This window comes from Phaenicophaeus curvirostris, chromosome 2 (genome assembly GCF_032191515.1).
Source record: "Phaenicophaeus curvirostris isolate KB17595 chromosome 2, BPBGC_Pcur_1.0, whole genome shotgun sequence".
Classification (NCBI taxonomy): domain Eukaryota; kingdom Metazoa; phylum Chordata; class Aves; order Cuculiformes; family Cuculidae; genus Phaenicophaeus; species Phaenicophaeus curvirostris.
In genome coordinates, this window is record NC_091393.1 from 35,972,140 (window position 1) to 35,998,611 (window position 26,472).

Consider the following 26,472-nt stretch of genomic DNA (forward strand, 5'->3'; position numbering starts at 1 on the left):
ACAAAAGCAGATCTCAAGCTGGGGAAAGAGTGGGAAATGCTCTGATCTTTCTGTTTCCCTGAAGGAAAGAAAACAAGTTTATATAGAAAGCATGTGGCAGAGCAGAGGTATGAAACTAGCTCTTTCCAGAGCGTGTGATGGATGGCATCTGTACAGGATTATTTAAAAGAAAGGATGAATCATAGAATCACTAGTTTTGGAAAGGACCCACTGGATCATCAAGTCCAACCGTTCCCATCAGTCACTAAACCATGGCCCTCAGCACCTCGTCCACCCGTCTTTTAAACACCTCCAGGGAAGGTGACTCAACCACCTCCCTGGGCAGCCTCTGCCAGTGCCCAGTGACCATTTCTGTGAAATATTTTTTCCTGATGTCCAGGCTGAACCTCCCCTGGTGCAGCTTGAGGCCATTCCCTCTTTTCTGGTCCCCTGTTGCTAACAGAGGCTAATCACTGATGCCCTGCGAAAAGCAGTAAGAATAGCAGACATGAGAGCAGCGCTCCCCCAGTACTCTCCCAGCCTCTGGTGAGGCTCTGCTCAAGGATTTCCCAGTACCTTTGTGTTTAATCCCCATTCGTGGCTTTTATTCACACAAATTTCTTTGCTTTTCAGACAAATGTAAAAACCTGGCACCCACAAAATCCCATGTCAGTGAGATTTGCAGCTTAATTATACCCTGTGTAAAGCACGTGTCTCCTTTTGATGGGGGAGCACCTGCCCACAGCCGCATTCACTGGGTGCTGCTGAGGCATCACTCCCACAGGCAGCTCAGGCAGAGCGGTGCAGAACATTGACAGGGAGGTTCCAGAGGGGTCGCGGCTCCTGCAGCCAAGTTTTGTGCTGCTGCGGGAGCTTTGTTCCCCTTCGGCTAACACAGCACGTACGGAAGCGGGTTTGTGGGACAGCTGTAGGTTCAGCAAAGGCTTCTGTCAGCACAGCTGGGTCAGGTCACTTTTCATCTCTGACCAAGGTGAATTTTTGGAGACGTGGGTATTAGAAATGACAAGACTGAATTGTATGTCACATCAAAAATTTGCATAATTTTTCTTGACGTCACGGAGCAACACAACAATCATCACATCCCCAGGAAAAACACATCCTTAGCATGTCCAAATCCTATTGCAGGTGAGACAGTTGTGATTTCCATGTGGAAAATATGTTCTTTAGAACCAACCTATGTTAAATACAATAAAAATTATGGTTATTTCTCAATAACAATGCTCTTTTTTTTCAGTTGTATGTCTAAATGGTTTTATGAAGTGTTAAATTTATACATAATCACAGAGTTGGAACCAAAAAGCCTTACAGCCTCTCAGCTACTTGTTTCTGAACTACCCATGCCTGTAAAAAAAAAAAATCAGATTGAGAAAGAAATCGCAGGTCGCAGTAAGGCTTCCCCACAAAACCCTGACGTTTCTCTGGTCTGTGTGGCTCAGTTTTGAGTTCTTACAGTGGTTCATCAGGGTCACGCTTACTGTAGCTGTTTTGTTGGGATTTGCAGCAATGTTGGATTTAAAGAGCTCCATCCTTATGTCATCAGATACCATGAAGACGATCAGATTCTGAAGGTTTAGCTACCATGGCTGCTCCCTTGCCCGAAAGGTCCATGCACAAGGTGTTCTCATTTTATTTTATTTTGTTATCCTGCTGAAAAAAAAAAAAAAGCAGAAAGTTGAGGGAGATGAAACAGTTTGGACAAGGGAACATTTGAAAATCCCGTGGTAGACCAGGCAGTTTTAATTTACACACTGCGGAGGGGGCTGGGAACAGACAAGCCAAGGTGTCACTGGAGCAAAACGCAGCAAGAAGCGTGTGCAACTGCAGCTCCATTTTGTAGGCTGCGACTGAGAGATGCGAAGAAAAGGCCTTTGCTTCCTCCTCCCAAGGGCCAGCACAACTGCTGGAGCCTCTGCAGGCTGCGACGAGCAGAACCTAATTTTAATAGCCAGACCGTATGGCTTCTGCTATAGCCAAATAAAAGCCTATAGCAGCCTTCTGTAAAGTCAAGAAGAGAAGCAGCATACTCAGAGTCAAATATAAAATCAGGAATGCTTCAGGAAATATTCTCTTTGCTACCTGTTTTTCTCTACATCCATATTTTTACCTTGAGACAGATTAACAAAAGTGATGTTTATCTGACCTTTTAAAATGTCTCTTTCCTCCTTTTTTATTACAAAACAGGAGTATTAAAGCCAGAGCAATCCACTGCTTATTATTTTCAAAACAACAGATTGATGTCTGCATTTCGTAATGTGCTTAAATTTGCACACAAATTCTGTTCCTGAAATTTAATTCCACTCACACATGTCACTGGCTCCTGTTATCGTTTGTTTTTTTTTTTAAACAAAATTATTTAGCTGGTTGTTGGTTTGGGTTTTTTTAACTGATAATTTCTAGGCATGGAAATTCTTACTGATGTTGTGGGAATGAAAGGGAGTTAACTATAAACGTGCTGCTAATAGTCAACTAGTGGTTGGACTCGATGATCCAAGAGGTCTTTCCAACCTGGTGATTCTAACTAACAGTTGGAGTCAATAATCAACCAAACAAGCATAATATTATTAGCCAACAAGCTGGTAATATCACTGCTGTACAGGACTGGGTTCTGCAAATTTATCATGGACTTCTAAGAAAAAAAAAAAAAAGAGCAAGCCAAGAGCCACTAGTTACTTGCCGTCTCTACTTATTCTGAATTGTATTTCTCCCCTTCTTTTCACATCACTTTATAGCTCAGGTACATTAAAATCGATCGAATGGGTTGCCGGTTGTCAAAATTATATATGCCAAAATCTTAAACGGAATGATTATTATTCATTCCAGCCTCATTCTGCTACTTGTTTATGACAATATGATGTTGTTCTGCAAGCTTATTCACATTTCTTAGATGAACATGAATGTTTTGCTGGTGTTAAGGGTGAGGTGGGAGTTTGCTTGTACCACCATGCTCCACCAGCTGTAGCAGACATGCCGTGCCGCTTTGGGGCTGGAGAGAGTGAGGAGTACCATGAAAAAGTATGGAAAGCACAAGTTATCCAGCATATTTAAACAATGATACTGAAACCCTTTCAAAAGCGTGACAGCGAATACTCTTGGAAGCATGAAGTCCTTTGAAATGTGCCTGCGTGGCTTGACATGAGACCTGAGAGTTTTGCTTCTGTGGGATTGTCAGAAGGTTTCCTCGCTCCAAACCTCTCCACCTGCTGCAGCTGAAGCTCTTTCAGTTCCTTTGAGCCCAAGATAGCATCGGAAAGAGGCTGAAAAAGAGAACAGAAAGGCAGATTGGATTAAATAAACACAACATTTGAGAGGGATTCTCTGACAGGAGAGCTGGTGGGAGTCACCCAGTGAAGGGTGAGTCAAATGGCTACAGCGTCGCCCTGCTGAAAACTATGTAAAGAAAGAATCGTGCTGTGCTCATTGAAGACACAAACGCCAAAAGCTTCACAGCAAATACCTGGTGAGGAAGCACTGCACATCCTGACTGCTGAAGCTGCTGAACCCCAACAGCACGTTGTTTCAACTGGTGGGAAGGCCACCACTGCTGTTTCACACCAAACCCTCGGGCTGCCACAAGGATTTCTGGGAGACAGTATGGGGGGAAATAGAGGTGTTGGGTCAGGCCGCAGTCAAAGCAAACAACAGGGGACTTCACAGGAGGTCTTCTTCTGCCAGGGGATGAAGGGCAGAAAGAAGGAAGACCTCTATACACTTAGTCTTCCAGGTGGAAGTCAGAAAATGAGTTTCTTTTTCAAGAAACAGAAAGCAAAGCTAAAGGAATAAGCTGATTTTTTTAAGATAGCAATGTACTAACAGGGCTATCCACAACAGCATGAAGTTCTTCAGGTGACTGCTGTAATAGCCACAAGGCATGCAACCTTCAAGGGCAAGGAGGATCCAGTGGTTTGAAGGGAAGGCTCACAAACACCTAAGAATCGGTGCCCTTCAGGAAGGCACAGACAGTGGGACACAGATGTAGATGTTAGAAAAAATTGCAGGACAGGGTAGTGAGTTGCTAACTAAAGCAAAACTCTGCATCCTGCTATTCCAAAGATACTCTCAGTTGGGTAGGATTAAAATATTCAGCAGAAATGGGCAGTAAGCACACTACAGTGAGATGCTGGTTCACCTAGAATATGTCTGGGTATTTTTCCATTTGGAAGAATTGCTTGGGCCAGAGATCAACAGCAGCCCCTCTGTTGCAGAAAACCATTTATTGTTCACCATATTTTATGGAGAATCTGAGAAGGGATGGAGTGTATGGAACTGTTGTAGCTCACAGGACTGCAGGTCTGCAAGAAGCAGATCTTTAATGCCTCTAACGAATCGATAAAAAAGAGGTCCTGCAATCCTAGCTATGGGAAGTATGGCATTACTTGTTCCTTCTCCACTCTTAAAGAACCTGCAGTAGCAGTAGGATTGGGAAAAAGCCTGCAGATGGACTTCTGACCATGGGAAGATAAGCGTATCCAGGAAGAAGCCGTGATTGCTGCCCAGACTCCAGGTCACACCTGCTTTGCAAACCAGTCTCCTCCCAGCCACTCCCAAGTCAGACTCAGCTTCTCCTGGACCTGGACACTTACAGAGTCAGCAAGACAGTCTGCTCCAGAGATGGAATTATGTGGGGAGACAGAAAATCTATCAGGTTGCTCTGCTCACGTGGGCAGTGGGTCAGTAATTAGGAAGGGATCCCGTATTAACTTTCATTTAAGGTGAAATAGGAAAGGACTAAAAAAAATATCTCAGCACACTAGTACAGGTCTTAGCAAACACCAACCATGTACTTGGTTGCGATGACTAACCACTTAAGATAGCAAAATAAGTATTTTACAAATAGAGAGATGCAAGCAAAACTCTTTCCTGAACAGCTGGCAAGATCAATTCCAGGCTCAATGTCCCTGACTTTCAGCTGTGAATAGACATTCAGTTTGAAATGGGGAGGTTGTCATCTCCTCTTACACTTAGATGCTACGAGGCAACTGCTGCACAGCCCCTAGTAGTGGTTCACTTAGTCCCTCTGAGTGGAAAAAGAGAACATAAAACAAGTATTAAAAAAAAACTCTTGCAGATTTACACGTGCTGGGATGAAGCTTCACATATTGGCAGGATAATTTGCTTTCCCTGCCTCTATGAAATAAATACTTCAATATTCATCTATCAAAAATGAGATGCCCACTGGCGTAGCATACACTGCCAGCATCTCAGCTTCAACACACAGAAGAGCAAACTCTCCTGAACTTTAGAATGCTGAGGTAAAGAAATGCTACTTAGAGCTAAACCCTGAGCACAACCAGTAAGCAAAGTGCACTCGCAGTAGTCAAATACACGCACAACAGTGCGCTCGCTTTACCTCTCAGGGACTTTCTTCAATTTTCACCTGGAGAACCAGCCCAAAATGTTCAGAAAAAGCCAAGTAAAATCCTTCCGGAGTTCAGCTACACTGGGTAACTTACAAATAGAGTAGAAAAAAGCACACAGTGGTGTTAATTGCTCACAAAAATGGATTCTTCTGTAGTCATCTTATTGTCCTGTGTTTACATCTAAAATCCTGATCTCATTTAACACAGTAAGCAGTGAGATGGATTTGCTAGTATGATTAGTCTATGTGAGAAAATGAGAAGTTAAGGTGTTTACTGGCTGAGGAGTAAAGATTTAGAGAGCTGCTTTGAAATGTAGTTTTTAATGGATGCAATTTTTGGTAAATAGTTCTTAGTGGCAGCTGGACTAAAAAGCAAAGCTGAAGGGGTTTCCTTTCAAATTCAAAGCAATCCTAGGCTTCAGCTGCAGCCTTAAAAATGCACACACAGAAGAGGGATTGATTTTCATCTTTAATAGAAATGCATTCACTAGAAAGGAAGCAAATGGCATCAAAAAAGCAACATTTGTGGTACGAGGAACCACGCCAGCTTCTCAAGTGCGAGCTACAATGTGCGCTGACAGCTTAAGCAATGCAGGATGCAAGATGAGTCCCTTCCAGGGCACTCACAGAAGCTCGTTTCTTCACTGGTAGTTTGGTAGAAAAGCATAAGAAAATTCCACACCCAAAACTTCACTCTTTTTAGATACAGGGAAGGCATCAAACAATCACTATATGGTAGTGGCTCAAGCATAACTGTAGCATCACACTTAATTTCTGCAAGGATGACTTTATAACAAGCAAGACAAAGTTCAAAAAAGAGGAAAACATCTTACAGTTACTTTATTGGTAGTCTTAGAATTTAGCTTGTAATCAGCTTTTAGGCATTCCAGGATTCGTAAGTATATGGCAGAGAAGGAACTCTGTGCGAGCTCCTGCAAACTTATGACCAGATGGTGTTATGGCTGCACATTACAATACTTTAGATAAAATCAAAGTTGTTAGAATAAAATTTCCAGAATATTTATTGTAAACTTACACAATTAATCAGCAAGACTTTCACAGATGTTGTAACAAGCTTCTCTGTATTTTTTCATCCATTCTTAGAGCACCAAGATTTCAAGCTTCTGAAGTACAACTGCAGAATATCCTGGTTCTTTCTGGTGGCAGAAGTATATAAACTCTAACTCCATTCCAAAAGGAAAAAACAAAAGGTGAAAAGCCTAACTAGAGTTTTGCCATGGGACATTGTTTTTGGCACACATTTATTCCCACTGCCTACCCTTCTTAGGACCAATTTATATGAAAACTGATCTAGTATTCTGAAAGAATTGAGACATTTAGCCAAACTCCCACAGCACATGGGCGGGAGCTGGCTGTGTCATCAATAACAAAATTGAATCAGGAACATCATCCAGAATTTGGGCTCCCCAGAACAAGACAGACATTTACATACTGTACTGAGGGCAGCAGAAGACCACAAAGGTGATTAACTAGCTCAAGCACAAGATCGAAAAGGCTGACAGAGCTGGGTTTGCTCAGGCCTTTAAAGGTGAAGGCTTTAGGAGGACCTCACTGCCGTCTTCCACTACCTAATGCGAGGGTGTGGAGAAGACGGGGCCAGACACTTCCTGGAGGCACAGCGGTAGGTCAAGAGGCAGTGGACACAGACAGGAACTTGGGAAATTCCAATTCAATATAGAAAAATTTCTTCCACTACGAATATGGTCCAAGCCTGGAACTGGCCTACAGAGGCTGTACATCTCCATCCCTGAAAGCGATCCAAACTCAACCAAGCAGACAACAGTGACATGAGCTGGGGTTGTTTAGCCTGGAGAAGAGGAGGCTGAGGGGAGACCTTAGAGCTCTCTACAACTACCTGGAAGGAGGTTGTGGAGGGGATGGAGCTGGTCTCTTCTCCCAAGTGACAGGGGACAGGACAAGAGGGAATGGCCTCAAGCTGCACCAGGGGAGGTTCAGGCTTGACATCAGGAAAAAATTTTCACAGAAAGGGTCATTGGGCACTAGCAGAGGCTGCCCAGGGAGATGGTTGAGTCACCTTCCCTGGAGGTGTTTAAAAGACGGGTGGATGTGGTGCTGAGGGACGTGGTTTAATGATTGATGGGAATGGTTGGACTCGATGATCCTTTGGATCTTTTCCAACCTAGTGATTCTGTGATCTAGTTAGACCTGCTTTGAGGCAGGTAGTCCATGAGATGGCCTCTGGAAGTCCCTTTCACCTTAAACTACTCTATCATTCTATTCACTGGGCTTTTGTGCCAGTGACAGTCTCCAGGCAGTTATATAAGCCAAGCTCATACAAAGATTTTTTTCTTTAGCTTTTAAATCCACCTTAATTTTTACATTTTTCATTTGTTAAAACATACAATACCAACGTAAACCGCAAGTAGGACATTTTAGAATTGAAGTGATGATTGAGCACATTAAGTACCAGTGGCACTTTATCTGGATTTTATCACACTAGTATGGTACGTGAGATGTTACCACTAGCCAACCTGAAAATGCAAAGCACGTACTCTGGCATCGCATTTTATTAAGATGCCAAGTCTTTTTTGTTAGCAGTCAGTTACTGAAAACTATCTGTACACATCTAATCTAGTCAGTGAAAATAGCTGTACAACTTCACGCTATATGGCCCTCTTATATAGTTCATTATACTCTGAAGTGGTTCTATTCATTGTTCAAGTCCCCACTAAAACAATTACCAGCTTTAACATATATTAAAAGTAAGATTACATTCTGCTCTCCAAAGTACAAAAAATAACTTTAAATATATACTGGCTCCTAAGATTTGACTGAATCCCATCAGGAAGAGAATTTTGCACTTCAATAGACTGTGCCTTCAACATCAAGAGCTCTTCAAAGTGCTTGGCAGAGCGTGTGAACACTATCCCCACTTACTAAACAATGAAATAAGGCACTGAGGTCAACTACCTTGCCTACAGTCACACACAAAGCGAGTGGTAGAACTAACAGAGCAGACTTTGGGCTTCTCAGTTGTCCAGTGTAACCATCGCATCTCACTGCCACTATTCAAGTGCAATGCCTTGAGCATTTCCAAGGAGCAAAACTTGTACAGCATACAGTAAACCAAAGGGCCAGTCAAAGGCTGCAACTATTTCAACTCAAAACAAACAAATGTGGCAGTCAAAAAATCAAAATGCACTTCAGGGAATGATCACATATAGAATTATATATAGGGCATTATACATAAGACATATGGTGTTAGCTTTGCAAAAAGTACTGGTTCCCTTAAGCTTGACAGTAGATCAGGTAACCTTGACTTAAACAGAGAAGTCGTACTTTTTGATCAGCAGACATCTTAAACACTGTTGTGCTGCCAGTAAGGTGCATGTTTCTGGAGAGTCACGCAGAAATGCAAATACGGGGCCAAATCTCCTTGGTAGGCATGGATGTATATGAGGCACAAACCCCCACATCAATGGCTCCTCAGGTATGGACTAAGTGGTAAAGAAATACCAATCTGGAAAAATATAAAGTCTAAAATAAATAAGGTTAAGAAAATGAAAAATCACATATCAAAATGGCCAAGGAACACATCTTCAGATAGATTATCCTGCAGAAAAGGAAGCGCGATATGTGTTATCACTGCTTGGATAAGAAGCATGCTACAGCCTAGCCCTCTGATGACAAATAAGCATTTCAGAAAGCCTGTCCTTGAACAGGAAGATCGTGAGATGACTCATTTACTGACAAAGACTGCTGATGGGATTCAAAAACACATATGCTTCAATTCTGTTCTTCACTGATTTGATGGGAAGGAACCGTATCTTGGCCAGAGTGAGACTGTTGATTTGATTCCTGAGTCAGCTGCACGTGCTGAACTGGATGTGAGGACCCTGCCATGTGGATTTCTTCATTTTGTCTTTGATGAGCATGGAGATGTTCTAGTGCTTCCTTGGAAAGAGTGATGACATGCATTTGTTCACGGTGGGCAGTCTCTATTTGGTTTGCAATCATATTGATACTTTGGATTTGTTCTGCTTGCTCCTGCTGAGCTGAAAGCAGCAAGTTTTGCAACTGCTGTTGCGGCTGAGCAAGCAGCGTGAGGTTAGCAGCCTGCTCTGTTGTTATATTTGGGGCATTCTCTGCAGTCACAATACTAATGCCTTGACTATGACTAGGCATGAAGTTTATATTATGTACTGCATCTGTAACCAGTAGCTGAATTTCCTGCCCTCCAGAGGTAGCAAGCTGATACTGCTGCAGCTGAAGAATGTTTCTCACTTCTTCTGAAGCAGTGTTGGTGCTCGGAGCAGCGCTGGCTTCCTGAAACTGCTTTTCCTTGCTATGAATTTTCAAGTGAGACTTCAGGTTGTCCAGACGAGCAAACTGCAAACTACATTCTGGGCAGGAGAAAGGCTTTTTGCCTGTGTGTAAGATACAGTGTCTTCTCTTAGCACTGGAATCGGAGAAGGATTTCCCGCATATACCACAGGAATACGGCTTTTCTCCTCTGCAAAAGAATGTATTCGGTCTCATCAAAATATTCACTTTGGCAGCGCTGCTTTCCGCAACTTATTAGAGAGTTAAAAACTTAAATATTGTTGTTTTGTTTAGCCAAACCATAGGCGCATAAGAATAGTGATGTTAAAAACATTCTCTGTTTGACTTCCTAATTATTTATATATGACCTCACAAACTGTACTTTCATTAGTATATACTCAAGGACTACCAATATAACATAATGGCCTTCCTGCTATAATACCACAGGTAAAAACTCGATGCTGCTACACCTTAATAAGAATGCAACAACTTACTTTGCACAACTGTAAGCACTGACAATTTAACATTTATTAACAGCATGAGCTTTTAAACAAAAAAGAAGTGTCCAAATCCTAACTTGCTGACCAACTCAAAAGGATGAAAAAATTCACTGGAAACAGTTTCTTTAAGGTAAGGCTCACGGCAGTTCTCCAGTGATTTAAAATCTGACGTGCCTTTATGCTATACATCACTCTCACATGGGTAAAAGATAACTACTGCTAACAGAGACATGATAGACTACAGGGAAACAGGACAATGCTCAAATAACCTTGTTACACCATGGCTACTGTTCTGCTGTCAAACAAACATTCCCAGTAAAGTTTTCACATAAATAATATAGCAGAAAGTACATTGCCATTAAACAGAGACAACACACAAAAGAAGAATCTTACAAGCTGTGCAAAGCAGGACAGAATGGCCTGTGTGGTTAGCAGGGTGGGAAGAAATCCCACCACTACACAATGTCTTGGCACACTAATATTTAACAGCGCAGTACCAATTATTTCTTTAAATGGAGTAAACAAAAATGTCAATCTTTAACCATGTATTCAAAATGCAAACAAGCCACAACCATTCTATAATTGACCAAGTACTACATACAGGTATCAAATCTGAAGTTACATTTTGAAAGAACGTGATGAAAATTAGACATACTTTACCTGTGAATTCTAATGTGAGTCTGAAGAGAACTTTTAGCTGTAAACGATTTGCCACAAATTTCACAAGTGAAGGGCTTCTCACCTATCAAAAAGAAATTTGACATAACTTTCTATATAGCACTTCCCACCTGAAACAGATACTACTGAACTAAAGCAAATCCCAATTCACATCATAACGTATTCATGTATCCTGGTTGCACTGTGCTTCTTTAAGACACTAGACACAAGAATCTGGATAACCATCGCAGTAATTCACACCATCCAGGCACAATTAGCTGGAGACAAGGCAGCAGCCACCAGTTTCCAAGAAAGCTTTAGATGTAGCATAAGACCATAACACTTCTCAGCTTTTGTTTGGCTTCGGAGGGTAGGGGCAAAGCAGGAGAGAACATGAAACATGTCAGAAGGAATTTTGCATCATCTAGTCCCAGCCTCCTATAGAAAATGGAAATAACTTCCTAAGTAGACTGCATTCTTAGGATATTCTTCTGCCAAAGAATAGTCCTGTATCTGTTAACATCTGTCCCCAAGTCCCTCAGAATTGTAATACTTGCTTTTGAGATGCAACAGATCAATAGTTATTTCTGCATCAGTAATAGTGGTATCTGGCCTATCTTTTCCAGAAGCAAAACACATTGCAAGCTGGCTTCTGCTAGCACTCATCTTAACTGATCTATTTTTGAAACTTAGCTTGCTACTATGCTTCCTCTGTTCATTTCCCACTACGCTTATAGAGCTGCATCAGCTCCAGATACAAAACTGTTGTGTGTGTCAACAAACACTATGTTCTCCTCAGTAGATAATGCAGCATTTATAAATACTTAAAGTTAGCACTACTCTGGATACACCAAAACCTCCTAAAGGCACAAGTTCTGACCTATCCAGGGACTTACAAACTGTGATAGTTTCACTAAGAAAGAGAAAGAAATGAATGAGACACATAACTTGATCTTGAACATATTTTACTACGACCACAGGGAACACACACAATTTGATTTGGGGAAGAAACAATTGCCACTGCTTACAGCTATTTCAGAATATATTTACAAGTCATCTTATGAACTTACCCCTCAAAGAAAGCTATTTTAAAGAAGCCCATGGCTTGTTATGATGAGATGGTAGATCATTTTTACCCATTATCCAGCCATTCAAGTATCACCTTGTCCTCTAAATCTCTTAGGACACTCTCTGATGCACTCGCATTAAATCATCCCTCCCAGTCCATCTCCTGCCAACATCTGATTTATTATAGTGCATTAAAAAGGTAAATGGTCAGCAGCATGTTTGATAAATGCTCATCCTTCACAGACATGGATGCCCAGCTCATTTAGGACATACACTTTCTGTTACTATCTAGCTCACATCAAGCCCCATACTCTTGAGAGTGTGGCTCTTGTGATAAACTGAATTCTCAGTCCTGGGTTTTTCTTCAGCACAGTAGAGCCAACAGGCATTTCCTGCAGCAGGCTTTGTAAGAATGGGGGAAAAAAGGGGCTCTTCCTGTAATAGACAACGCATCTGCTGTAATACAAGCTTTATTTTGTGCTTCTGCATTCTTAGTGTCAAATCTCTTTATTATTAATATAGCCATCGTTAGGTACAAGTAGAACAGAAGTTCATCCCACAGAGACAAGTGTCATTTGCCTAGCATCATTTCATCTATGTTACTTCACGAAAAAAAGCAATCCATAACAAAACACGATGGACAATATTACCTGTATGTGTTCTGAGATGTTTCTTTAACTGAGCTGCATCCATGAATTTGCGACGACACTGGTTACATTCCGGCAATGAACGGCCTTGTCGCAATAATAAAAAAAGTGTCAGTGCATAAGTGATCCCCTGTATCTCTTCAGTGATCTTTGTTAAAGCACTTTCCTGTAAAACAACCACTCTGATGTAATATGGAGATAAAACAAAAGGTGATTCACTGACTCCTCCCTGTAACTGCCACCCCCTTACTTGTCTCTTTTGATATCATCACAGGAAAAGAGGGGACTGAAACCTGCTCCCCCCAAACATGCTTTCTCTTGAAGCTTTGTAAATTCTGCTTTTTCCCATTACTTTCTGTGTGCACAGTTTAATCTCCGTCATGCTCCAGAAGCAAGGACAACAATTCTTAAAGCTTGTTTGCTATTGCCAGTCCAAGGTAGTAGGAAACTACAATGCAATTTGCACAAGAGGCAGTGGGCACAATTGTTTATATAGTTCCTGGCTTTCAAGTCCTCGTCAGCAGGGCTAAAACAATCAAGTGGTATGTCAAATACAGCGTTACTAATTTTTAATTATCGTAAGAGCCTCTCTCAATTGACTGTTTCTCTAAACATTCAATTTATTATACACCATTTTGTCTTTATCACTCAATTCATTGTTACATCAAGAAACCACACAATGGGGTAGCAGAAACTAAATACATCACCAAAGAAGAATTTCTGAGCTTATTCAATCTCTATGACAAGAAACCAGCACAGACTGTAAGCCAGCTCTTCCACCCAAACTCATTATACCTGTGTGCACTCGATAGTGGCTCTTGAGCTGTCTCTTTTGGCTGAAGTATTTCCCACACTGATCGCATGTAAAAGCCTTCTGCCCTGTGAACAATATCACTTATTAAAACGTAAGCCACATCCAAAGCAAGTATAAGGAAACAAATAACTAAACAAACCAGCACACGCTAGAGAAAGCAGACATACCTTATTTTCAGAAAGGCAAACTCTTGGGGAAGAGAGTTTACATTTGCTTTGAAATACTTACCTGTATGTAGGCTCATGTGCTCCAGAAGAGAATGTTTTGTTGTCAGAGCCTTACTGCAGACGGTGCACGTGTACGGCCGTTCTCCAGTATGCATCCGCTCGTGGACTTGAAGAGAATGCTTCTGAGAAAAGCCTTTGCCACACTCACCGCACTTAAAAGGGCGCTCCCCTAAAAGCAACAGATGACATCTGTAAGTATAGATGCATTACTTCTCGCTAGCTATTCTAAGCTGAGAGTGAGACACATTGCAATGTAGTAGCTACTAGAAAATCACTTTTAAGTAGTGACAAGGTGAATTAAGACACAAGCTTCACACAGTAATAAAATAATTCTGTAAGTACTGACATGTAATTCAACATTTAAACAGAGAAATGATTAACTAAACTGCGATCAACGTAAGATATAAAGGCTACAAGATCTGACAAGATCTTGGCTGGCAAGAATAAAACAGTAAAAGCAGTTTCAGAGACACACAATAATGTGGATCAGCATGCTATTTTGGACAGTTCTGCTGCAGAGAGCAGCCCACATGTCAACAAGCAGCTCGCATTTAGCAACAAGTCACTAAATGCTAACTCAAACGCAGCACGCCTACCTGTATGACTCCGCTGATGAATAGCTAAGAAGTGATTATATTTAAATACTTTGCCACAGTCCTTACAGCGAGCTTCAGAACCTGAACGTTTTTTCTTCCCAGCAGCTCTCTTTGCCAGTCCTTTTTCATCCTCATCACCGAGAAGTTTATAATCTTTTAGTTTGATTGATCTCCTTATTCTGCGTTTGCTGTAACGGCTCTGAGCACACTGTATTCCTTCAGATTTGGGATCATAATTTTCATCTTTTTCAGCAGTCGGATCGACAGCAGCTTCTGAGCCACAAGCAGGTTCAGGTTCTTCCGTGTCTTTCCTCACTGAAGTCTGCTCACTGACAACTGTTTCTTCTGCTGCAGTGTCTTTTTTCATAAAATTTTGTTTATTTTGCACAGAGTTGTTCTCTCTGAGCTGCCCATCTTCAGCAGAACCTGCTCCTGATTTTTCTTCTTGGACATTCTTGATTTTCCTTGGTCGCCCTCGTTTTCGCTTTGGTGGATCTTCACTTTTCTTGTCACTTGCAGTAACAGCTACAGAGGCTCCACTATTTGGCAGAGCTGGTAACACACTACTCGGGCTACGGCTGGCCTGATAGTCCATACAGGCCCATATCAAGTCATTCACTTTCAGCAGCTGTGCAATAGCCAGAATTTGTTCTGTACTTTTTTCATTGGCATGGAGGCAACCAGTGTAGATAAATTCTAGGAGTGCTCCAAAGGTGTCTGCAACCATTCCCTCCAACATGTAAACTGACTGCCCTATTTCACCCTCATCTACAAACATCATTGAGAAGTATTCGCTACTGGCAGCAAGCAAAGCTTTATGGGCCCTGAATTGCACATTCTCCACTATTAGAGTAATGTCACAAAGAAAATCCTTTTTCCTTTGCTCTTCAAAATTAGCTAGAATGGTATCTTTGTGAGCTTTGGAGTGGATGATGACCAGCTTCTCAGAAGCATCGGGAGCCATTTCTGCCATTTTTATTGAGAATATGAAAGGAGGTGCCTGCAAGAACACAGAATCATAGAATCATTAAGGCTGGAAAAGACCTCTAAGATCATCAATTCCAAACATCAGCCCAACATCGCTATGTCTACTAAACCATGTCCTGAAGCGCCACATCTACATGCTTTTTGAGCATCTCCAGTGATGGAGAGTCCACAGATTCCTCAGGGAGCCTGTTCCAATGCTTCATCACACTCTTTTGATAATCAATTTTTTCCTAATATCCAATCTAAACCTTCCCTGACGCAACTTGAGGCCATTTCCTGTCACCTAGAGAACAGCTTTAACTAAGAAATATTTTAGAAGCTTGCATTATAAGCCACCAAATACCATTTGGTTTACAAGTCAACAGAGTTCAACAGAAGCAATAAAACATCTCTGAACTTGCTTTAAAAAATCTACACTAAAGTTGACAGAGATTTTCTTCAAAAAGGTTTTAAATTCTAAGAAATGGCTACGGATAGTTTCTTCTTAAGTCAAATTGCTGCCAGTGATTCTAGCTGTTATCTCGGATCCACTGTGAACTGTACAGAATTTAAAGAAATGGTCACCCCTTCTGTAAACTCCTTTCACAACAAGAACAATTGAACAAAAAGAACTGTCTCCGCAGCTCCTAAGTGGAAACAAATAATAAGAAAAAGGTCAACTGCAACTTCATCACTGCAGTTGCCAAATTGTTGATTATTCAGGGACAAGGCTATGAAATCCTGTAATCAAGGATAAAACTCCACTGGTACCAGGGCAGGACAACATGCCTTCTTTTACCTACCTCTATCCTTCTGAAGATTTCCCTTTTGGAACCCTTAGGTGCTAAGCTTCAGCCTGAGGAGGTGGGCAATAAAAGCAGAAAACCATCAGCTGTTTCAAAGATCTATGTGAACTCTATGTAAGTGCAGTGAACTCTACTAACCACCAGTTTGGCTTTCTAAGCACATTTAACTGTAGATATGCAACAATTAAAAGCAAGCAAAAAAAATTAATCCAGGAATCTCAGAAGAATCCACCAAATAAAACTGTGGAAGAGACGTGCAAAAAATGCCCATTTCAAGAGGATCAGCTGAGCCAAACATGAAACAAATCAGCTACCTGCCACCCTAAAATATAAAGCTGTCATTTTAAACACAAACGCATATTTAAACACAGCTATCAGTGAGTACAACAGTCCCAACTACAGAAGGAATGCTGTAAGAAGCAACTCCACAGAACACCCAAACACTACAGAACTGGCCAAAAAGCGATCCTCTTAACCCATTCAGCGACCAAACAGTTCATGCGGGAGCTGAAGTGTGCATCCCAGATCCTTAAGAAGGATACGAGTCTGATGTTGCTGGAGCTTCCTAAAGTTCAGTTGCAGGCCCGGCTGGACCTGACCCTACCTGACAAGGATGACAGGAACCCCAGAGGAGCCATTGCCACTCCTACCCACAGATGTTCCCAGATGTTCCCATGTGCTGCTGATACCAAAAATGCTGGCAAATAAACTCTCTAAAGACTTGGAGTTTCAGAAAGCAAGCATCCTTTATCAGGCCTGGGTATGAGGAGGGAATGATCTCCATCAATCACGTGCAGCGAGAAAAAAGCTGGCTACAGAATATATTTCCCACTTAAATGCACGTGTATAATTTTTCCTAGAAATCTTATGCATATTTTATTACTATTAAAGGTCTAATTTTAATGTTATTATTAACTTCACAACAGTCAAATCTCTTGGTAATTTGGAGCTGGCTCCAGCTCTCTGAACTTGCAGTTGATTACAGAAGACGACATATCTCTTCAGCACAGATCATACGGCACACAAGACCTAACAATGCCCAGAAAAACACTATTTGAAAAAAACATGCTATAAAACGCATGCTAGCAGAGGGACATTCTGTATGAATTTAAAAAGATAACAGTTACTTAGATTAATTCAATTCTACTTTCGCTTAAATCAAAATATTCCACATTCTGTAATATTATCTACTTGTATTCAAGCTGAGAAGGTGCTATGCGCCCCACGGGGTTTGACCAAATGGAGGACTTAGGTATTCGATCAGGAGGTGACACCATCACCGATTTGACTGCCAAACCCCGTCCTGCAGCTCACCCCAAACACCCCAGCGGTGACACCAGGGTCAAGCAGGGTGCGAGGGTCAGCGCAGCTGGCCCTGGTCCCTCTCCCTGTGCCCCGCAGGGATCTCGGGAGGAACACAAAGCTGGGGGGCTGCTCCCCGGCCAGAGGGGCAGCGGCTGGTCCCGTTCAGGTCAGTCCCTGTCGGTGGGAGGGGAGGGGAGCTGGGAAGCACAGCAGGGAGAGAGGGAGAGGGGAGGGCGAGGCAGGGAGCGAGGAAGCAGGAGCAGTGAGAAGCAGGGCCAGGGGGAGATGGAGTGGGGAGCAGAGATGGGGGAGAGCAGATAGGGGACTGGGGATAGGAGGGAGGCAAGAGGGAGAGGGAAGCAGGAGCGGGGAGGGAGAGGGAGAGTGGGGAGAGGGTACAGGGGAGAGCGGAGATGGGGAGAGCGGAGATGGGGACAGGAGGGAAGCGAGGGGGAGAGGGAAGCGAGGGGGAGAGGGAAGCGAGGGGGAGAGGAAGAGGGGAGGCAAAGTGGGATAGAGAGCAGGGGACAGGGGAGGGGAGAGCGGGGAGGGCAGTGCGGACAGGGGAGGGGAGAAGGGCCCTCTCTCCCTCTGTCCCTCCAGCCCGGTCTCTCACCGCTCCCCGCTGCCCCGCACTTCCGGCTCCGCGCGGCCCTGACGTCACGCGCAGCGGCCCGGTCACGTGGTGCCGTGAGGGAGCCGGGGGCGGGCGAGCCGAGTGGTGACGGTGGGTGAGGGGCCGCAAGGGCCGTGCGGTTCCAGCTGCTCAGAGCCCCGTCCAGCCTGGCCTTGGACACCTCCAGGGATGGGGCAGCCACAGCTTCCCTGGGCAACCTGTGCCAGAGCCTCACCACTCTCATAGTGAATAATTTCTTCCTTATCTCTAGTCTAAATTTGCCCCTCTCCAATTTAAAGCCATCCCTCCTCATCCCATCGCACACAGAATCACTAGGTTGGAAAAGACCCCCAGGATCACTGAGTCCAACCACTCCCATCAATCACTAAACCATGTCCCTCAGCACCTCATCCACCCGTCTTTTAAACACCTCCAGGGAAAGTGACTCAACCACCTCCCTGGGCAGCCTCTGCTAGTGCCCAATGACCCTTTCTGTGAAAATTTTTTTCCTGATGTCCAGCCTGAATCTCCCCTGGTGCAGCTTGAGGCCATTCCCTCTTGTCCTGGCCCCTGTCACTTGGGAGAAGAGGCCAGCACCCTCCTCTCTACAACCTCCTTTCAGGTAGTTGTAGAGAGCAATGAGGTCTCCCCTCAGCCTCCTCTTCTCCAGGCTAAACAACCCCAGCTCTCTCAGCTGTTCCTCATAAGGCCTGTTCTCCAGCCCCTTCACCAGCTTTGTTGCTCTTCTCTGGACTCACTCCAGAGCCTCAATATCCTTCTTGTGGTGAGGGGCCCATCACTCCATGCTCCTGTAAACAGTCCCTTCCCAGCTTCCTTGTAACCCCCCACCCCCTCCCTTTAATGCTAAGATGACTTTAATTTAACTTTGTTACTTTAATGTTAAGACTTCTGCTCAAGAAACTGCCTGTGGACGGGGCAAAGTTGTTCACCAGCCGCATCCCAGCAGCACAGGCAGCCGATGGCAATGATGAAAGGAAGAACTTGGTGGTGGTGGGACGGCACGAAGCTCACGCTACATGACACTGGGGCTGGTGTCCTTCAGGGACAGAAAGGTCTGCAACCTGGTGGCAAAGACTAGGGGTCTGTGCTGCGGCTCCTGGTATGGGCCTGCCATGGTCTCCGCCAGATAGGGGATGAGCTTGCAGTGCTCCATGAAGCCTGCCAGCTTCCTCTGGTACATCTGCCGTGCTGGTTCCGGGCTCCGGGGATTGTGCGCTGCAAGAGGTCAAGCGGTATTTTAGTGTTAACTTTGCAGAATTACATTAGAGAAATTTTAAAAGGGATCAAGCCTACACCTGGAGTCTTTATCCTCGGTGCAGATAAGACTGCCATGGGCTGTTCCTGTTGACACCAAACCAATATGAAGCCTGGAATTCCAGAAGTTCCCAACTCCAAAAGGATGACAATACTCTGAATGATAAAGGCTTTTGTAAACAAACAAGCAACAAACATATGCTCCGCTGTCATCAGCTTCCCATTCCTCAGGCTGTGAGGGACTGGCGATACACCAGGGAGTAAATCTCTCTGAATTTATGATTCCTCACCTGTACATTCTCTCACCAGATACTGAAAGAAATCCAGTATTGTTGTTAGAAAAGCTGCGGGAGCAACTAAACCACTGGTTCTTGTCCCCTATTTAAATGTGCCATTAGAGAGTGAGGTAAGTGGAAGATGAGAAAGTCTTACTTCTGATAGAAATAGGATGTAAAACATTTTCAAGGGGACACAATGTGAAGAACTTTGATAAGGCTTTTGATCAGCGACAGCATGACTACTCTGCAGAGACACACAATAATAAATAATGATATATTTGCAAAGGATATTTTTCAGTGTACTGGAAGGCTGTATCTTAAAGTTGGAAGGAGTTCTACCCAGTATTAGAAGAAGACAACTTGTTTTCCTGGATTCCTATGGTCAAACTGTTTGTCATTGCATGACAAGAGATTAGTGCATTTGCATGACCTTTCCGTATCTTCAACAAGCATTAATAATGATTTAACGATGCTATATATGAACAAAGGATTCCTAGCATGGACATCACTATGTTAGCAAAGCTGTGCTAACAGCAGAATTAAAACAGTCTTTGTGGATGAAACAAACTACAGTTTAAAATCGATTTTGCTGGCTTAGGAACAGTACATTTATGCAGGGGCCTATAATGTGCCTACACTGTTAAGTGGTCTTCTGTAACAAACCTATGCTACCGAAAAATTCTGATAGTCGAAGGAAATTCTAGAGGGCGGTGGAAAATGCATGAGAAAATACAGGATGTGAAGAACTTCAGGCATGTAGTAAAGTTTAAAATTTAAATTTAAAATTAAAATTAAAAAATTTAAATTTAAAATTAAAGCAAAAATTTAAAATAACAACAGGCAAGATATAGTTCACCCACTCTGAACAGGTTGGCTTATAAAAGGCTGAGAACTGGTGAGCTGAAGAAGTAGCAGTCCTGCTATAGGAATCTCCACTGGAAACCAGACCAAAGCTACACAGAGCTGCAAACTAGGCTGTTGAAATCCTGAAAGCTGGCACTATTTAGGCTGATTGCTACCATTAAAAAGCATTAGCTGCAACCACTATTTTGGACTGCAAACACACAAAAATTCTGAAAGATGGCACATAGGAACACAGGAACCAAAGCTTGAACAACTTCCTTCAGTAAAGGAGTCGTCCTAAGTCTGGTAGCTCCATGAGGTGTTTTACTTTATTATTTATTCGTGGGCTGAGTACAAACAACCTGGTTTTAATCTTGGACTGTTTAACTTTGTTATGGAAAAGTAAGGTGCTTGATTGGACTCTTGAGTAAATAAAAAAGAAGTTAAAAATAATCAACATACCAATACCCTGATTCACATTAATACTGAAAACTTCACAGAGAATTTCACAAATAAGCAGGCTGATAAATAACATTTAATTTCTCTATGCTAAAAATTTAAATCTAATTTAATCTGCACAGATATCTATTCTTTTGTACTGTGTAATTTACTGTATCGATACTGAGCCTGTGCTGAAGAAGAGCTTTTCTTGAAAATGACAGGTGTTCTGTGTGTTTTTCAATACAGTTAGATGCCTTATTCACATACTTAGCTGATGTGTTGGAGATGTGTATGATTAGAAAGTTGGTCTTCAGGTTAACTGCAAGGCAAGGTTTGTGAAAAAGTTTTCGTTGACCACCTGATACAACTGAAAAAGGGCAAGCATTCAGGTACCTAAACCATTCCTTAGATAATATTTCAGCAGCCTTTTGTTTTAGTCATTTTTTAGGGCAATTAAGGCTCTCCATGTCGAGTTTAAAATGTACTGCTACCTAGATTATAAAATTTTACTTTTTGTTTAAAAGATCCAACCGTCCATGTTAGACAAGTTTTCAAGACCATCAGGTTGTTGGTGATGTCGTCAAAGTCTCATGATCTGTGAGAGAACACGTACCTATCCACCTATCCTATTAACCGTATTTTCCTCCCTGGTCCTTACACATTTCCAAGAGACTTGACAGCGTGTACTTAAACCAGTATATGATAGTATTTTCCTAAGCTGGACATAAGAAAACTATGCAAATTGGTATCGATGTTGTACCGAATTATTTACTGCATTTCTAGAATTCATTATTATTATAGCATATTATTTTATACACTACCTTTTAAATGGCAGGCGACGAACAGCAGAGCAGATTTTTTCATACTGAGGAATGGAAACTTTGGTTTTAAGCAGCCCACATCATTCAGAGCTTTTATTACAGAAGTTGCTGCTCCCTAAAGGAAGAAAACAGTTTTAAAAGACTATTACAGAAATCTGGAATAAGTCTGATCCTGTTGTCATGAAATCTAACAATAAGGGATGATATCTAAGTTGGTGAATTGTAGAAGATAACAAGTAGTATAAAATAGGGAGGGAAGTGACCATGAATAATTTTGTATTTCATATTCATGTCTCAAAGTGTAATCAACTATCCTCAACTGATTCCAGAGGGGTCTGTGTCAATCCTGGTGTTAAAAGTCAAAGCAAAATGTAATCTTACAAGATATGATAAACAAAAGAGTCAGAGACAGGCAGAGAGAGTTAGGATTGTTCAGCCTGGAGAAGAGAAGGTTCCAAGGAGATCTTACTAGTGACCTTCCAGTACCTGAAAGGGGCCTACAAGAAAGCTGGAGAGAGACTATTCATAAAGGCTTGTAGTGATAGGACAAGGGGGGATGGGTATAAAGTGGAGAAGGGCAGATTTAGACTAGACATAAGGAGGAATTTCTTCACTATGAGAGTGGTGAGACATTGGCACAGGTTGCCCAGGGAAGCTGTGGCTGCCCCATCCCTGTAGGTTTTCAAGGCCAGGTTGGATGGGGTCTTGGGCAGCCTGATCAGGTGGGAGGTGTCCCCGCCCATGGCAGGGGGTTGGAATTAGATGATCTTTAAGGTCCCCTCCAACAGAAACTATTCTATGATTAATAGAATAATTAATCTCTGGGGTTAATCTCTAGATCGATGCCTCTCGTTCTGGTGGGAGACTTCAATCTGCCTGATATCTGCTGGGTGTACAACACAGCAGAAAGGAAGCAGTCTAGGAGGTTCCTGGAGTGCGTGGGAGATAACTTCCTTGCACAGTTGGTGAATGAACCAACCAGGGAAGGTGCCCTCCTGGACCTCCTGTTGGTGAACAGAGAAGGCCTTGTAGGGGATGTGGCGGTAGGTGGACGCCTAGGACTAAGCGACCATGAGATTATAAAATTTTCTGTTCTAGGTGAAGTGAAGAGGGTGGTTAGCAAGACGGTAACATTAAATTTCCAGAGGGCTGACTTTGATCTCTTCAGCAGGCTGGTTGGTGAAGTCTCATGGGAGACAGTACTCAAGGGCAAGGGAGCCCAGGAGGGCTGGGAGCTCTTCAAAGGGGTGGTCCTAGCAGCTCAGGAGAAAGCCATCCCCGTGGTCCGGAAAAAAAGCCGGCAGGGGAGAAAGCCAGCTTGGTTGAATAGAGAGATCTTGAGGGATATCAAGAAGAAAAGAAATGTTTATGGCCTCTGGAAGAAGGGACAGGCCTCTTGGGTGGACTACAGGAGGGAAGTGAGATTGTGTAGGGAAAAAATCAGAAGGGCTAAGGCTCAGCTAGAAATTGGATTGGCCAAGTCAGTGAAAGATAACAAAAAATCTTTCTACAAATATATAAATAATAAAAGGCGGACTAGGGAGACCATACAGTCCCTATTGGACACAGAAGGGACAACAGTAACAGGGGATGAGGAAAAGGCTGAGGTACTTAATGCCTTCTTTGCCTCAGTCTTTAGTCGTAAGGAGGGTCGTTCCGCCTGTGTACAAACCCAGGAGCTAGAGGAGCAAAATGAGGCTCCCATGATCCAAGAGGAGGTGGTCAGAGCCTTGCTAGCCCGACTGGACAGTCACAAGTCTATGGGGCCGGACGGGATTCACCCTAGGGTACTGAAGGAGCTGGCGGATGTGCTGGCCAAACCCCTTTCCATCATCTTCCAACAGTCCTGGAAGACTGGGGAAGTCCCACTGGACTGGAGGCTGGCTGATGTTGTGCCCATCTACAAAAAGGGCCGCAGGGAGGACCCAGGAAACTACAGGCCTGTCAGTCTGACCTCAGTGCCAGGGAAAGTCATGGAACAGGTGATCTTGAGTGCTATCATGAAGCACATGCAAGAGAACCGGGTGATCAGGCCCAGTCAACATGGGTTCACAAAAGGCAGGTCTTGCCAGACTAACCTGATCGCCTTCTATGACAAAGTGACCCGGCTACTGGATGAGGGAAAGGCTGTGGATGTGGTCTTCCTGGACTTCAGCAAAGCCTTTGACACAGTTTCTCACAGCGTTCTGCTTGAGAAACTGTCAGCCTCTGGGCTGGACAGGCGCACACTCTCCTGGGTGGAAAACTGGTTGGATGGCCGGGCCCAGAGAGTGGTGGTAAATGGTGTGAAATCCAGCTGGAGGCCAGTGACAAGTGGGGTTCCCCAGGGCTCAGTGCTGGGTCCAGCCCTGTTCAATGTCTTCATCAATGACCTGGATGAAGGCATCGAATGCACCCTTAGCAAGTTTGCGGATGACACTAAGCTGGGTGGAAGTGTCGATCTGCTGGAGGGTCGGGAGGCTCTGCAAAGGGATCTGAACAGGCTGGACCGCTGGGCAGAGTCCAATGGCATGAGGTTTAACAAGGCCAAATGCCGGGTCCTGCACTTGGGGCACAACAACCCTATGCAGTGCTACAGACTGGGAGAAGTCTGTCTAGAAAGCTGCCTGGAGGAGAGGGACCTGGGGGTGTTGGTTGACAGCCGACTGAATATGAGCCAGCAGTGTGCCCAGGTGGCCAAGAAGGCCAATGGCATCTTGGCTTGTATCAGAAACGGCGTGACCAGCAGGTCCAGGGAGGTTATCCTCCCTCTGTACTCGGCACTGGTGAGACCGCTCCTCGAATACTGTGTTCAGTTCTGGGCCCCTCACCACAAGAAGGATGTTGAGGCTCTGGAGAGAGTACAGAGAAGAGCAACAAAGCTGGTGAAAGGGCTGGAGAACAGGCCTTATGAGGAGCGGCTGAGAGAGCTGGGGTTGTTTAGCCTGGAGAAGAGGAGGCTGAGGGGTGACCTCATTGCTCTCTACAACTACCTGAAAGGACGTTGTAGAGAGGAGGGTGCTGGCCTCTTCTCCCAAGTGACAGGGGACAGGACAAGAGGGAATGGCCTCAAGCTCCGACAGGGGAGGTTTAGGCTAGACGTTAGGAAAAAATTCTTTACAGAAAGGGTCATTGGGCACTGGAACAGGCTGCCCAGGGAGGTGGTTGAGTCACCTTCCCTGGAGGTGTTTAAGGCACGGGTGGACGAGGTGCTGAGGGATATGGTTTAGTGTTTGGTAGGAACGGTTGGACTCGGTGATCCAGTGGGTCTCTTCCAACCTGGTTATTCTGTGATTCTGTGATTCTGTGATTCTGTGATTCTAAAATCCACCATATGCTATTGCAGTTTATTATTCTCCTCTGATGATATTATTTGGATGTTTATATTAAAGCTACCAATACCTATTATTTTAAAGATTTTTATAATTCCTCTCCATTGTAAGTATACAATTTTCAGTTTAATATAATCCTGCTAATAAATTCAATTCATATTGCATTAAAAATTACATAAACTAAGTGGGATATACTGTGCATTGCAAAATCATGTTTAAAAATAAAAAAGCAAAAACTGGCCTGTTCAAGGTATCCAGGCAAAGGAAGTGCAGTGAGTAGTAGTGGCTCCTTTACTGGAGGGAGTTTACGAGGAAGCTTCAGATTCCCGTACTTCTCTGGTAACCTAACGAGATAAAAAGTAAGCACTTTTAAGATGTTTAAATCATTATATGATTAAAGATTAAAACGCAGTTAGTATATTCACCTCATAAACTTCAGAAGTTTTTCTTCACTTTCAAAAATATATAACTTATCTTGATATTTTGCTGCATACTCAATGTTGCCAGGCACCAAAGCTTCATATCTGAAGAGACAGAGCAAGAAAGAGTGTTAATTGACAGTAAATGTAAAACATCATTTGCGCAGTGTAAATTCATAAGTTACCGGGAGCCTTCTGGTAACGTAGCAAGTATAGGAACTACAAATAGCAATTGGATCATCCAAGTTTTCCACCACCGGACTGACAGTTACAAGGTTCAAAATATGAGAGTCTCTGACTCAAAATCTGCTTATTACGTGACTTTTATAGTGCTTTTTTAGGGTTCCTCTAAAATGCCAATCATGGTTTTTGAGGAGATTAAGAAGGAACAGCACAGAATTACTGCAATGGTTCTACCTTGATGAGAAATTCCTGCACACTGAGGAAATCAGCACGACTTTATGGTGGATCTTTATGGATCTCTTATAAAAATTGTAACAGCTGGTATTGCATCTTCTAAGATTTTGTGAGATATAGTTAAACTTTTGAAGGCTTATGCCAGAGAAAACTCAAACTATAGCTAAGCAGTCTTCATCACAAAAGACAGTAATCCAACACAGATCCTTTTAGACAGTGTTTCCTCATTGATGTGTTGATACAGGACACACAGTTTGTAACTCAGATTATGAAAACTGCAATGATGTACCTCTGTTTTCCATCGAGGTAAGTGACTGGACAGTATCCCTGCAGTTCAGCGCTGGTAGGGCATAAGGCCTTCACATCTGCTGCAGTCAGTTTCTTTGGTAGCATATCTGGGGATGGGAGAGGCTGAGGTGCCAGTGGTGGCACATAAACCTCTGGTCTGCTCAAGAATTTCTGTAGAAAAAGAAATTAAATGTTTTTATAATGAAAGAAGCACCGTAAGATTGTTAGTCAGACTCCAGAGAACTGGTTCATGCAGTTTAGGTACTTGTTTGTTCTACAAAATCTCTCTTAGCGTGCTGGTGCTTCTGCTGCTCTGGGTAAGTAATTGCTTTTTCCGGCCCACTCTCAGTTGAAGTCATCACTATCTGCCCAGCTTCCATTACTATCCATTGATACCATTAGCTAGTCTCTACTGCCAGTCTCCTCAAAAAGAAGGGCGAAGGAGGAAATGGTTGCTTTGAAATTAATGTTTGACCTATGACAATGGACTTTGCTGCATTTTGCATACATAGACAG

At 43.2% G+C, this 26,472-nt stretch overlaps 2 protein-coding genes across 2 annotated transcripts in view; both read right to left on the reverse strand.

Annotated features, from left to right (window-relative positions):
- Positions 1 to 5,466: 5,466 nt before the first annotated feature.
- On the reverse strand, positions 5,467 to 16,052 carry ZBTB24 (zinc finger and BTB domain containing 24). The gene is made up of 7 exons (XM_069851704.1): positions 15,940 to 16,052; positions 14,171 to 15,170; positions 13,576 to 13,743; positions 13,329 to 13,412; positions 12,537 to 12,620; positions 10,822 to 10,903; positions 5,467 to 9,851 (listed from the first exon to the last, which is right to left on the reverse strand). The coding sequence occupies exons 2-7, from the start codon at positions 15,141 to 15,143 to the stop codon at positions 9,125 to 9,127; spliced, it is 2,118 nt and encodes a 705-aa protein (XP_069707805.1). The 5' UTR covers positions 15,144 to 15,170; positions 15,940 to 16,052; the 3' UTR covers positions 5,467 to 9,124.
- A 2,762-nt stretch (positions 16,053 to 18,814) lies between these two features.
- AK9 (adenylate kinase 9) overlaps positions 18,815 to 26,472 on the reverse strand; it is a 66,954-nt gene continuing 59,296 nt past the window's right edge. Inside the window, exons 34-38 of the mRNA XM_069851705.1 lie at positions 25,958 to 26,127; positions 25,258 to 25,356; positions 25,070 to 25,176; positions 21,522 to 21,632; positions 18,815 to 19,099 (exon numbers count right to left, since the gene is read on the reverse strand). Of these exons, the coding sequence (XP_069707806.1) occupies positions 18,897 to 19,099; positions 21,522 to 21,632; positions 25,070 to 25,176; positions 25,258 to 25,356; positions 25,958 to 26,127 (690 nt within the window). The 3' untranslated portion in view covers positions 18,815 to 18,896. The remainder of the gene's footprint in view (positions 19,100 to 21,521; positions 21,633 to 25,069; positions 25,177 to 25,257; positions 25,357 to 25,957; positions 26,128 to 26,472) is intronic.